The sequence below is a fragment of the Prunus persica genome, chromosome G5, assembly GCF_000346465.2.
Source record: "Prunus persica cultivar Lovell chromosome G5, Prunus_persica_NCBIv2, whole genome shotgun sequence".
In the NCBI taxonomy this organism is placed as follows: Eukaryota; Viridiplantae; Streptophyta; class Magnoliopsida; order Rosales; family Rosaceae; genus Prunus; species Prunus persica.
Genome location: NC_034013.1, coordinates 10113986 through 10126944, shown reverse-complemented (window position 1 = coordinate 10126944; position 12959 = coordinate 10113986). Strand labels below are relative to the sequence as shown.

At 37.7% G+C, this 12959-nt stretch overlaps 3 protein-coding genes across 3 annotated transcripts; 1 reads left to right on the top strand and 2 right to left on the bottom strand.

Annotated features, from left to right (window-relative positions):
* Positions 685-2715, bottom strand: LOC18777296 (sugar carrier protein C). The gene is made up of 4 exons (XM_007210140.2): positions 2583-2715; positions 2127-2452; positions 1362-1991; positions 685-1225 (listed from the first exon to the last, which is right to left on the bottom strand). Exons 1-4 carry the CDS (start codon positions 2713-2715, stop codon positions 761-763), a joined length of 1554 nt encoding a protein of 517 aa, XP_007210202.1. The 3' UTR covers positions 685-760.
* LOC109949341 lies at positions 5446-5666 on the bottom strand. Its single transcript, XM_020564745.1, is given in 2 exon segments — positions 5446-5548; positions 5587-5666. Coding segments are annotated over 2 exon segments (183 nt in total).
* Positions 7387-8784, top strand: LOC18777462 (ethylene-responsive transcription factor ERF027). Its single transcript, XM_007210415.2, has one exon. It carries the CDS (start codon positions 7557-7559, stop codon positions 8373-8375), a length of 819 nt encoding a protein of 272 aa, XP_007210477.2. The 5' UTR covers positions 7387-7556; the 3' UTR covers positions 8376-8784.

The window sequence follows — 12959 nt, the reverse complement described above, 5'->3', positions numbered from 1 at the left end:
CAATAACAATCAACGTGAGCCTAGAGACCATCCATAAATCCTCAAACAAATAATGGCCAACGACATAGGTTACTACCTCAAAAGTGTAACCGCCCAACTCTTTTCAAGTCCAAGAGAGGTGAACTTGATCGATTGATGCCAAATAAATAATTCAAGGCCAACATGCATTCCGCCCTCATTGATTTGACCATCACGACAGATTTATTTTCTGACTTCGGTTTTAATAGGTGCACAATTAAATGTTTTTAAACACTTAAATGATTGTAACGTTTTTTTTTTAATGGGTAGTTTTTCATCCTTATGGGTTTGATAAAAGACTTACAGAGGAGTTTTATTTGAGTGATCTTGCCCCTAAATTAAAATTTCGTATTATAATAATGAGTTTCAAAACCACTAGATATATATGAACCAATGAAATATTATCACATATGATCAATTGGGATAACATTAGTTAGAGATAAAGTTAACACATCTAATAATATTCATGATTATCAAAATATGAAGATTTGAATCTATCATTCAAGTGGTTGAAATAAATTGGGCCTTCGGATACACATGCATAACCCTTATATAAGTTTGGGCATCTAGGGCACAATTGACAATTTGAAGATAAATCAATTTTAAAATAAATAAGCTTAATCCAATCAGACACATCAAAAAAGAAATCCAATATCCAACAAAATTTTCCAGAACGAAATTAAACCTAAAAAGTTTACAAAAATGTATAAAACATAAAGAAAATCTAAACCAAAAACAAACTTTAGGCACTCTGTCCGCCCTTGCCTTTGCCCATGGCAATGGCTTCATCTTTAACCACATATTTCCTCCAAAATGGATGGTTCTCCCACACAGTGTGCATTTCTTCAATTGGAACTCCTTTCGTTTCGGGCAACAATTTGTAGATAAAAATGCTCATCACCACCACGCAGACTGAGAAGAAGAAGAACAAGCCAAACTTCATGTGGCAGAGCATGGCTGTGAAGACTTGGGCTATGGCAAAGGTGAAGATCATGTTGACGGAGACATTGATAGCCTGAGCAGCAGACCTTACTTCAAGTGGGAAAATTTCACTGGGCACCAACCATCCTAGAGGTCCCCATGACCAGGCAAATCCAGCAACGTAAACACAGATCAAGAGCACCAAGGGAACAGCAAACCCCAGTGTCAACTTCCCAGGGTTGCCGCTGACCCCAAATTTAACAGCCATAGCAATTCCAACAGCCACCTAAAAATGCCAACAAAATTAAAAAAACATTAAATTGGGATTTTTTTGGGTATGAAATTGAAGGAAGTAAACCATAAAAATAGAAGAAAATAAACAAAGAGGGAAATAAATAAGGAACTTGTATTCTTTAACATACCTGCATGAGGAGCATTTGGCAACCACCCTGTAAGAAAAGCTTCCTCCTTCCAACCTTATCAACAGTGAGAATTGAGACAAATGTAGCTAAAGCATTAACCAGATTGGTGATGACAGCTGACATGAGAGAAGCACTGCTTCCAAATCCCATTGTTTTGAACAAGACAGGAGCATAAAACGTGATCACGTTCATGCCGGTGAGTTGCTGGAAGGCGGGGATGCCGATTGCAAATACAAGCTGGGGTCTATATTTCCTGCTCAACAAGGTAACCCAAGGGTGTTTTACCAACTTGGATACTTCACTGGCCGCAACTAGATCATTAAACTCCTCATCAACATTAGGAACTCCTCTGAGCTTAAGAAGCTGAGCTTTGGCTTCCTCATGCTTGCCACGCTCGACCAAGGAGTTTGGTGTATCGGGTAAAAACAATGCTCCAACTATGATTATAATGGCAGGGACTGCAGCACCTCCCAAACTCAAACGCCATCCCCCACCGCCTTTGATCTCGGCAAAGAAATAGTTAAGCACACCAGCAGCAAGGATTCCAATTGTGATCGACAATTGGAACATCATGTTGAGAGCACCACGGTACTTAGATGGGGCTGTTTCAGAGACATAGATCGGCACAGACTGGGCAAAAAGAATTTAAAAAATGAATTAGGGTTTGTAAAAAGTAGGAAAATTAACAAAATGGGGAGTGCGAATAACCTAAAATTCATAAAGTATAATCTATGTATCAAAAAAGAAAATCATAATCATGAGTACCTGATTGGCACATCCAATACCAAAACCAAGAAGTAGACGACCAACATAAAGCATCCAAACAGCATTAGCAAAGGCATTGACCAAGGCACCAGCCAAGAAAAGAACTCCACCCAAGATCATTGTGAGCCTGCGACCACACACTCTGGTTATAGTTGATGCAAAAACGCATGCAACTAGAGCAGCCAAATATAGCGAAGATGTGAAAAGAGTAAGTGTCTGGCTATCGAATTTGCAGTATTGATCGTCGGAAGGCTTGATCGAAGACTCTTTCTGGTAAACCGCTGGAAAGAACTGTTTCAAGAAAGAGTCCATGGATGTAACACCGCCTGCATAATCACCAAATCAAATTCGATATCATGTATATTCTTATAAGTACATGGTAATTCTAGAAAATAAAGGGTACATATATACATAAAATAATACTTGGTTGTGAAAGAAAAAAAAAATGTTACATACCTGAAACTCCAAGGTCGTACCCAAAAATCAGACCGCCGGTGGCCGCAACAATACATGTTATAAGAACCCTAGCTGTGAGTTTACCAGGGTATTGTTTTCCACCACTCGATGGAGCTATACCGCCCCCAGCCATTGTTACCTTCTTCTAACTCTTTCTCTCTCTTTCACTCAAAAATCAATCTTAGAAAGCCAAGAAAAGTAGGGCACTTGAAGCAATAAAAACTGAACCAGAGAAAACAACTTGGAGGGATCGATGGAATTAAGCGTACACAATTAGGTGGGTTTGATGAGGTATTTATAGTTCAAAACGTCCTATGTCTAGCGGGATTACTAGTACTAATTAGATAATGAGTCTCTATCAACTTAAATCTTATCCGCATTTGTAAATCCAAGTAAAATCCTAACTGATTTTGAAAATTTACTAGCTTTTCTTTTTTCGTATTTACACCATTGCATTGTTTTTAAAAATAATTATTGACATTTTGCTGGAGGAGTAAATGCCCAATCCAAACAGTAAAATCCGAACAAGACAAGACAATTTGATACATTCATGAACGGAGTTGGATTCTCATCCTTTTTCTTTTCTTTTTTTTTTCTTTTTTTTTTTTCTCTTTTGAAGACAAGAACATAACATTTTCAACTCAAAAAAGAACAATCCTAATTATCAAACTGTCCATGAACTATACACGGATTCAGTTATTATTAAATTATATATCCTTAAATTCCTTTAGGCGTTGCATTTTAGTCATTTTGTTAAATTGTTTTTTTTATTTTTTAAGTGTCAAGTAAATGATTTATCTTTTAGGGGTAATATAGACTTTTCGCCGGGCAATGGTGAAAGCTGTGGTCAAAGTGGAAACCCAGTTCAAAAATACACGCCTCAAGCAATTCGCTACGATGTGCATATTCTTTCTACGCGAACACCCACAAGGATACATTCATACAAAGTAGAAAACAGAAATCTCAAACCAACAAAAATTTCAAAGATAAAAGTATCTAAATCACTTGCAGCCCCATCATATTTGCAGCTGCTGTAGGGTTATCCAAATTATGATGCGCCTCAAAACAGTTCCAAAACCAAGGAATTCTAATAGTCTCCGACCTCTTCTCCTTCCTTTGATCACAATGTGCACTCAGATCCAAATGTCGTGGTTTCTAAATGTTCCATAGTCAAGGAAAAAATTACTTTTCAATCTGTTTTTGGTATGGAATTACTTAGCATCTGCTTGCTAAAATATTAAAACTATGAGAGAATATTTGTTTGTGGGAATTTTCTGTGTATTCTTCTCCTTGTAGGAGGTCATATTTATAATACAACGAAACCTAAATAGGCATGTAAATAATAAATTCCTAAATCTATTTGCAGTAGGAAATCAGAAATTAAAGTAAATCCATTACAATTATAATAGGAATTCTTGGTGTGTAAGGAAAGTAAGTCAATATCCACAAGTCACGCCAACACTCCCCCTCAGTTGGTGCATAGATGTCGCCAATGCCCAACTGATCTAGTGAATTGTGGAATGCTTTACTGGAAATCGCATTTGTCAAAATATCCGCCAATTGATCCTCGGATTTCACAAAATGCGCAATCTGGTCCATGTGTCGGGGTCGTTAGTCGAGAAGTCATAATCTGTGCAGCGGAAGATGCATAGGATACAGTTGAGTAGAAATTGGGATCGGAATATGAGCCTGAGTCGAGGCCGGAGTCAGAGTTGAAATCGGGATCAGGGTCTGAATCAGAGCCAAATTCGAGGTTGGGGTCATCATCGGAGTGGGGGTCGGGGTCGTCTTCGGAGTCGGGGTCGGGGTTGTCGTCGTCATAGTCGGGGTCGGGGTCGGGGTCGGGGTCATCAAAAAGGGATCCTGATTCTGGATCGGGTTCGGGGTCAAAGTCTGCATCTGTAGGAGCGGAGCCATCTGGGCACTCAACTCAATGATGGTTGGTGGAGAATGAGAGAATGAGTCGGTGGTGCTACCTCCATGAGGGTTGAAAAAATCATCAACCCCCATAACACTAAATAAAATAATCTCTATTACAATAGGACAAAATATAATTGGTAAGTAACCAAAATTCTAATGAAATAAGGAACCAAAATTCTAACTAAGTAAGGACTCGCCAACACTTCCCCTCAAGTTGGGCAAAGATATTTCGCACGCTCAACTTGACAAGCGAGTCACAGAACACCATACTTGAGAAGTAACAATTGTAGAGAAGATCTTTTAGTCAACCACGAGTGAAACAAGTGACAAACTAAAACAAAGTTCACAGCGGAAACACAAGAGCAAACCCTAAAAAATAGGGCACATAGCAAAACACAGAAATCTTGTGGGCACGGCTGTAGATAAGGCAGAACACCGAAACCCCATGAGCACGGCAGTAGAGACAATGGCAACAATAAATTCTTCCATAGAAACTTTAGCTAATTCACTCATACACAACTTCTCTTCAATCCTCCTCTCCCCTTGAAGAGAAGGGGTCGTCGGAGTCAAGAAATAAGCAACATCTTCATGGAAATACGTCAAGGTAATTGGGATAGGTCAATAAACATATCCCTTTCACTTCCCCTCCCCCCCTCTCAAGGGGGGAGAAGAGCACTTAAATTTCAAGAAGAACACAAGCACAGGTCTCTAGATCGAACCTGGCTCTGATACCATGCTAAAATATGAAAACTATGAGAGAATATTTGTTTGTGGGAATTTTCTGTGTATTCTTCTCCTTGTAGGAGGTCATATTTATAATACAACGAAACCTAAATAGGCATGTAAATAATAAATTCCTAAATCTATTTGCAGTAGGAAATCAGAAATTAAAGTAAATCCATTACAATTATAATAGGAATTCTTGGTGTGTAAGGAAAGTAAGTCAATATCTCGAGCAGGTTATGGGAGAGCTGCACGATGATCTCACTTGCTGGGATGCCCTGCGAGCTGCATTGCCTGTCGGAACTGTTAGTGGTGCCAGTTAACTTTTACTTTCTTCCCTTTTGCAATTTACCTTCCTAACGTTCTAGAAATCTAGGTAACAAGGCGTGGCCCGTACAGCGGTGGATTTGGAGCGGTTTCCTTTTCTGGTGATGTGGACATTGCGCTAGCTCTGAGGACCAAGGTGTTTACAACAGGATCCCGTTTCGACACATTGGACTTTTACAAAGATGCCATCTAAAGACACAAAATCTACTTGTTATCCGTATTAATTATACGGTGGGCCGAATTTTAACAAAAAAACAAACAACCATCATCTTGAGCCTAGAGACCATAAATCCTCAAACAAATAATGGCCCACCGAAATAGGGAGGTACCTCAAAAGTGTACCCACCCAACTCTTTTTCAAGTCCAAGAGAGGTTAACTTTGTTCCTTAGTGTTACATGCTATAACATGTTGAATTTGATCACTAAATATTTTTATATGAAAAAATTAAAAAAAATTGTTCTAGTGTTCGAGTCCCGCTGTCAACACTCCTATGTTTGGTAGGTAATCTGTAAAATTCCTCTGTAAATCCATATAGGTGGGTGCAGGGCGTAGGGGCCTTTGCGTAAGTCCTTCCTGGTAAAGGTCTGAAGTTTGCCCTGGCCCTGAGTGTGATACCTTAATTATTTGTACTCATCACTATAAAAAATAAAAAAAAAATCACTTTACACTCATCACTCATCTCTTCCTTAATTATTTGTTTCATTGATAGAAATATGGTTATTTACTCAAATGGTCCTTAAATTTATACTCAAGTTGCATTTTAATCCCTCAACTAAATTATTTGAGAACCATTTGAATAAATAACTCTATAAAAATAATACAAAATCACTATATATTTTGAAGTATCAATAACAACCACCAAAAAAAAACCTAATTTAAATATCAGTTTTTATAGGGAAAGACTCATGTCCCTCTAATATCATTTTGCTATTACCCGAAAGGACCAATTCGATTAAGGATATACTATTAAAGGGAAGTGGCCCAATTTAAGTACAAAAATCATGTGTGAGACAGCCAGGGTCCTAGTGTGCTGGGAGAACCATGCGTAAAGATGAGGGCACCTTGTTGGCCAAATAGCGTCCAAGCGATTTATTTATTTATTGTCAGCCACAATCACCATGACCAAAAACGACATGTGACTGAACAACTATATGTGAAGAAACGTGAATAGTTTTTTTGGTGATCTTAGGACGGAAAATGGAACCCCAAGAGAAATTTGGGAAGCAGAAAAGAATTTTTGAGGAGAACATGCAGCCTATAGTAGGAGAAACACTTGTGTGAAATGGGGTAGCATTATTTTGTTATTTTTGATTAATCACGGCATATCACGTATGATAATTTTTTCACATAACAGTTTATAATGAGTTAGGATAGTAAAATAGTGTTATTCCCGTTTCATACAAGTTTTTCTGCCATAATAACTGCTACTATAAATTGCTCAGATTTTTTTATCACCAACAAGATGCTAATATCTCTGTGTGGTGCACTTGATTGGGCAACAATCTAATAATTCATAGCATTTCAGAATAGTAAGGCTCCTAATATTAGGCAAATCTCACAATGTTAAGTTAAATCATGTCATCAATTGATCCTTGTTTGTTGACTTGATCTTGGATGCTTCCAATTCTTTCCCCATCAGCCAAACTTAGAAATCCGGAACAGCTAATTGCTAGCTTGGGGCAAATGCGTGTGCTCGCCAAAAAGCACACACAGCAATTTTGCACACAAAAAACTTTCTAAAATCAAAAGCATAAACTTTCCATGGTACTCTCAACACAAAGTGTCATATTCAAAAACTCTAAAAGCCTGTTACTCAACTGAGTGCATGCCACGACTTTTGAGCGAGAACCTCCCACGAAATCCCCACGCTTTTACCTTTCTAATCACACATATATATAATCATACGCAGACAGAGAATTAATATCTTACCTTCCTGCTAAAATCCCCACACGACCTTTACATATATCCACACACACACACACCTAGCTATATATATACACACCATGGCTGACCCAAATCCAAATTCTCCAAATTCTCTAACTAACGCGCGACAAATATTATTAGACCAATCCACACCAACTGTAGCCTCCCTTGACTTTCACCCTCCTCCCCCAACACACCAACCCCTTCCTCCTCAGCCTCCTCCTCTTCCTCCGCACACCCCATATTCTCTTCTCTCTCTTCAACACCATACGTGTGAACTTACTGAAACACCCTCTCCCTCCACAAGAGCACTAGAGGTTGACACAGTACCAAAGCCCACCACCATGGCCTCAACCTCTTCCGGGAAGCACCCCACGTACCGCGGCATCCGGTGCCGCGGCGGAAAATGGGTTTCTGAAATCCGGGAGCCACGCAAGACCAAGAGAATATGGCTTGGCACTTTCCCAACTGCGGAGATGGCTGCGGCCGCCTATGATGTGGCCGCACTCGCTCTGAAAGGTGCCGATGTTGTTCTCAACTTTCCCGGTTTCATTGGATCATATCCAGTGCCAGCATCCACTTCGGCACAAGATATTCGTAGTGCCGCAGCTGCTGCAGCGGCGACACTACGAAAGAATGATGACTCCAGAGAGAGCCCGGGACAGAGGCAGACGGATGATAAGGACGATATGACGGTGAGTAATAGTATAAGTTTGGCGTCGTCTTCTGTGGGAGATTTCATGGACGAGGAAGAGCTTTTTGGGATGCCTAATTTACTGATGGACATGGCAGAGGGAATGCTGGTGTCTCCACCGCGAATGAACGACTCGCCGCCTTCGGATTATGACGACTCACCGGGAAACTCAGACGGTGGAGAAAGTCTCCTTTGGAGCTATTAAGTAACGATAGCTTCATCCTTTTTATTAATCAATTAATTTGCAAACGTACCCGAAGAAATAAATTTAGATTATTATAAGATGAAAGAAACAAACAAGAGAGAGACAGAGAGAGAGACAGAGAGAGACAGAGAGAGAGAGAGAGAGAGAGAGAGAGAGAGGCACATCTGTTATGAACTTACGATAGTTTTAAAAGTGAGGCAGTGAATTGAGTTTCAAGAAGGTTGGGTGTGCCTGCTTTTTCTTAATTATTATGAGTGCATGTGAAATAGTTTTGTCAGGTGTTTGATGTTTTTTTCTGGGAATTTTTAGCATTATTAAGATTGTGCTTTTATTATTATTATTTTTGTCAATTTATTGGTTATGGTTTCATATAAATAATCAACCAAAAATCACACGTAGTTTTCATTAATTGGGAAATAGTAATTAAATACATACCGTACAGATAATGTTCTCTTGTTGTTTATAATTCTTCTTCTTCAATCTCATTGTCTAATCATATCATTCACTAGACTGATAAACTTTAGGGATTTTTTCGACCTTCTTGGAATATGAAAGATCATGAATCAAAACTCATTGGGTCCCATAAGCCCATAAAGTGTCAATATCCTTTGATGAAAGATTGAAATTTGAAAGTAAAGATGTGGTTTGAGTAACGATAGATTGTCTCTCTCTTTTTAATTAGAGTTTTACACTGTTCAATTGTCGGGGTGCAATTATTCCACCATGAACATCTCTCTCTCAATTTTTTGTCAATTCCCTTGTTAGTATAGTGCAATTTTTAATTTTATTTTTATAAAAAGTAATAGAAGTTTAATAGATCAAACGGATAAAAAAAGTACAAAGGAAAAACACTGTGAAGGGAGTCATCTCAATATACGGCTAGATGAACAAAGCTTCCCCTATGACTTGAGCTAGTTGATACGGAAAGAATCACTTCCAAAAAATAAATTTTCTAAAACCCCAATCTACCGTCATAGTTTCCTCGAACCTAGTCCAGTTACATCAAGGACAAAATCAGCCGCTAACCGGCATGACTCTCCTAAAGAGAGACTACGAAATCCAGCAAACTAAATAAAATTTCTGGAATTGTGAAAGAAAAACTACACAAACAACTCATAGAGTTTCTGGACTTTATTGAACAAACTAAACCAAAACTAAAAAAATTAAAACAACGTTTGCAAAAGGAAAACCAACCACCGCTAGTCATCCTTCGGAACATGACATAGAGCGCCACCTAGTTACTCCAGGGTCTCAATGCACTAATGAGGAGTGGATCTACCATGACCAAGCCCCAGCACCTCAAAGAGTATCCTCGCAAGATGAGACACAACCAAAGTTTGCCTACATCTAAGACAATAGATATGCCAAATAAATAGTAGATCGACATAGGTTGACTAAAAACAGGAGAACACTGAGGATCCAATGGAATTCAGGGAATCTGAATCTCTCTCTCTCTCTCTCTCTTAGCGGCTAGGGTTTTTCAAAACGTGTAAAAAATTTTACTTATTAGTCACTTCACTTCACTTATTAGACTAATTAGTCACTTCACCTCACTTATTAGACTAATTAGTCACTTCACTTCACTTATTACACTAATTAGTCACTTCACTTATTACACTAACTAGTAAGTAGTTGTATACAATCATTTCTACCAATATTTATTTGTAACAAAAATTTACTCACATGCGTGATTGATCTATCAATCCGATCATGTGTATAAGAAATAGGAAAAAAAAGTTACATGCATCCAACTGATTACAGCCTTGTTTTACAACATCCTTTCACGTGCAATCACATGACCTCCTCTTGTGAAATGAGGTTATATACAACAAATATATGTTTTCTCATAAAATTGACATACAAAAATCTCTAGAATTGTGCTACCATTTGGTCTTAAAAGAACCCTAAACACTTAAACAATACCGCTCTGACCATAAACACACTAAAATTAGTCGTAGAAACACATCAGCTATTATCCCAAATTTCAGATCCAATTCATATGCAACATTAGTTGTTAACTAAAAAGTAGAAAATGGTTGACCACTCCAGTACAAATATATATAATATATAGGATCATGTTCATCTCGCAATCCTTGATACCGACCATCATGTTATGTGTTGGGAAAAAAAAATAGTAGAGTTTGTAAAGAAAAAAGTAAACTACTTGAATATATATATGGTTGGGACGTCGTTTCTTAAAAGTAACCATAACCCGATCTTACCAAAATGAATCTGTCAAATCATAAGAAAATAAATTTCAGCATTTTTGAGATCATTCTTACCTCATTGTATTTGACTTTTCCAAGTGCCCAATCATGAATAAATTGTCAATTAATGAACTATTCATGAATTAATACGTAAACCAATTTTACTTTTATTGTGGTCAACAAAGAAATTTAAATTTAAATTAAAAACAAAACATTTACATAAATCTTCCCATTTGATGATGGAATTAAAGACGTATGTGAGAAAGAGGAAGAAAGTACAATATTTCAAATTAACAATCCATCACACCGTGGTACGACACCTGAACTTGGGAGGAGAGGATGATGGACTAGGAGAGCCGACTTGTTGTTCAAAACAGTTGGATGTATTGCCTCCTCGTCATAGTTTTCTGAAAACCTAGAACCAATTATGAGTCTATAACGTCTTGGTTGGCTCCTTTTGTAAGCCGAAGCTCTGAAATAAAGCAGAAGAAGAAGCCAAAAGACCCCCAAAAAAAAAAGAATATGGAGAAGAATAGATTACAAATACAGAGGAAGAACTCATACCCAAAAAAAACACACAAAGAAAGAACCAAGAGAGTGGTAGTTGAAACTAGAGAATTTATTATCAAAGGGATTGTTATTTATTTTTTCTGTCAGAGACACCAAACAGCGTCAGTTTTTTAAAAAAGGAAACAAATTTATTGGGATTGATGTGGCATATTCCAAAGCATTAAATTAATTGAATAGTTCAAATTTTATGAAATGTGAGTAAATGTATAGGCTCGAGATCCTTTATTAAATCCTCTGTTTAAGACATTTTCATTACTAGTATTGACGTGTCAAGTATTGAAGGATTGAGTTTCAATGCTGTAACCACACCCATGAGAGCCTACATGAAGATTTCACATCTTTAAGGAGACAAACATCTCTTGTCAATTGTCAAATCTGGACCTGGTGGAGTGGTCCCTTTTTCTACAAGCCCCACAGAAATAAGCACAAAGCACAAAGTGATTTTGTAGCAAGCAACTATTGTAAATTTGGTCAGACCTCAGCAGCATGTGCTCACACCTAGCCAAGCCAAGTCAGAAGACAATGCGGCACTAAAGATCACCATCATATTTATGGCATACGAGGAGATGGTCCTAGATCTTAATTACCAAGCAATCTAAGCCTCCTCCATGATATTTTCTTTTTCACTTACTAAATTCTGCATTTGAAGAGTTCTCGGTGATGAAATTTGAACTCATACATACGCGTTTTAACAATTTTTTTAAAAAGAAACTAAAAGTTAATATTAATTTTTTTTTAAGTCTTTAGTCAAAGTACAAAATTAACCGTTAACCAAGATAACGAATCGATGTCTCATAAAGGGTGCCAAGAAAATGAGTTGGAACTCTCTTTTCTAAAGTTTTTCCTTCAAAAGGGGCTGAATTGGTTCATCTTGAGGTCGGCCAGTGCTCTATGATGTTATTATATTGGCAGTGGAGCAAAGGTTCAACAACCTAAAGCGAAAAAATTTCAAGCAACATACTATTTCTATGATACAAAGGAAGAAAACAAAAAAACGTAGACCCAAAATAGAAATTAGTTCATTGAGATCATATCTCAATCTTTCCATATCAAAACCAACCAACAACTGAACATATAATGCATTGGAATAAATTATATACACTTTTGCATGGTTTTATTTTTATTTTTTAAAGCTTTAAACGTATTGTTCAAGAGGGAGAAAAAAGGGAAATTAAAACGTGGTAGGAAGTCGGCCATGAAAATACTGAAATCTGAAAGGATGTGGTGTGTGGGGGGGGCAATCGATCAGTGTGGAAAAGGTGTAGTTGGGTACCTTTCATTCATTCACAAACAATAGAAAGGGAGGGGGGGGGGGGGGGGGGGGGGGGGGAGGAAAAGTATGTTTGTGGGCTTTTCTCAGATGCAAATAATAATAATAATAATAATTAATAAATAAAGCAGTCGTTGAAATCCTTGGAACACATTTGAATGAGCTAAAAAAGTGTACGTTCTTTGACTGTGGGAGACAAGACAAGTATGGCCGACATCGCCTCCCAACACTTTTCTTCCTCCACACAATTATGGGTAGTTGATGCATCGCTTTCTCTCTCTATCAGCCAAACTTTTCGTATGAACCAAACCATATGAAGCACATACGTATACTACTACTAGGTCTAGCTAGTGCACCTTTTCCAGTTTTGGATTCTAAGAGGAATATATTTGTATTTTGTCGAAACAAGGCTTCTTATAAGTTTATAACTACCGAGACGAGAGCCGAATTCTTATCGTGAATATATTTTATCACTAAGATTATAAACTACAATATAACATAAGCAATCATAAGAAAACAATCCAAAAATGTTGATTC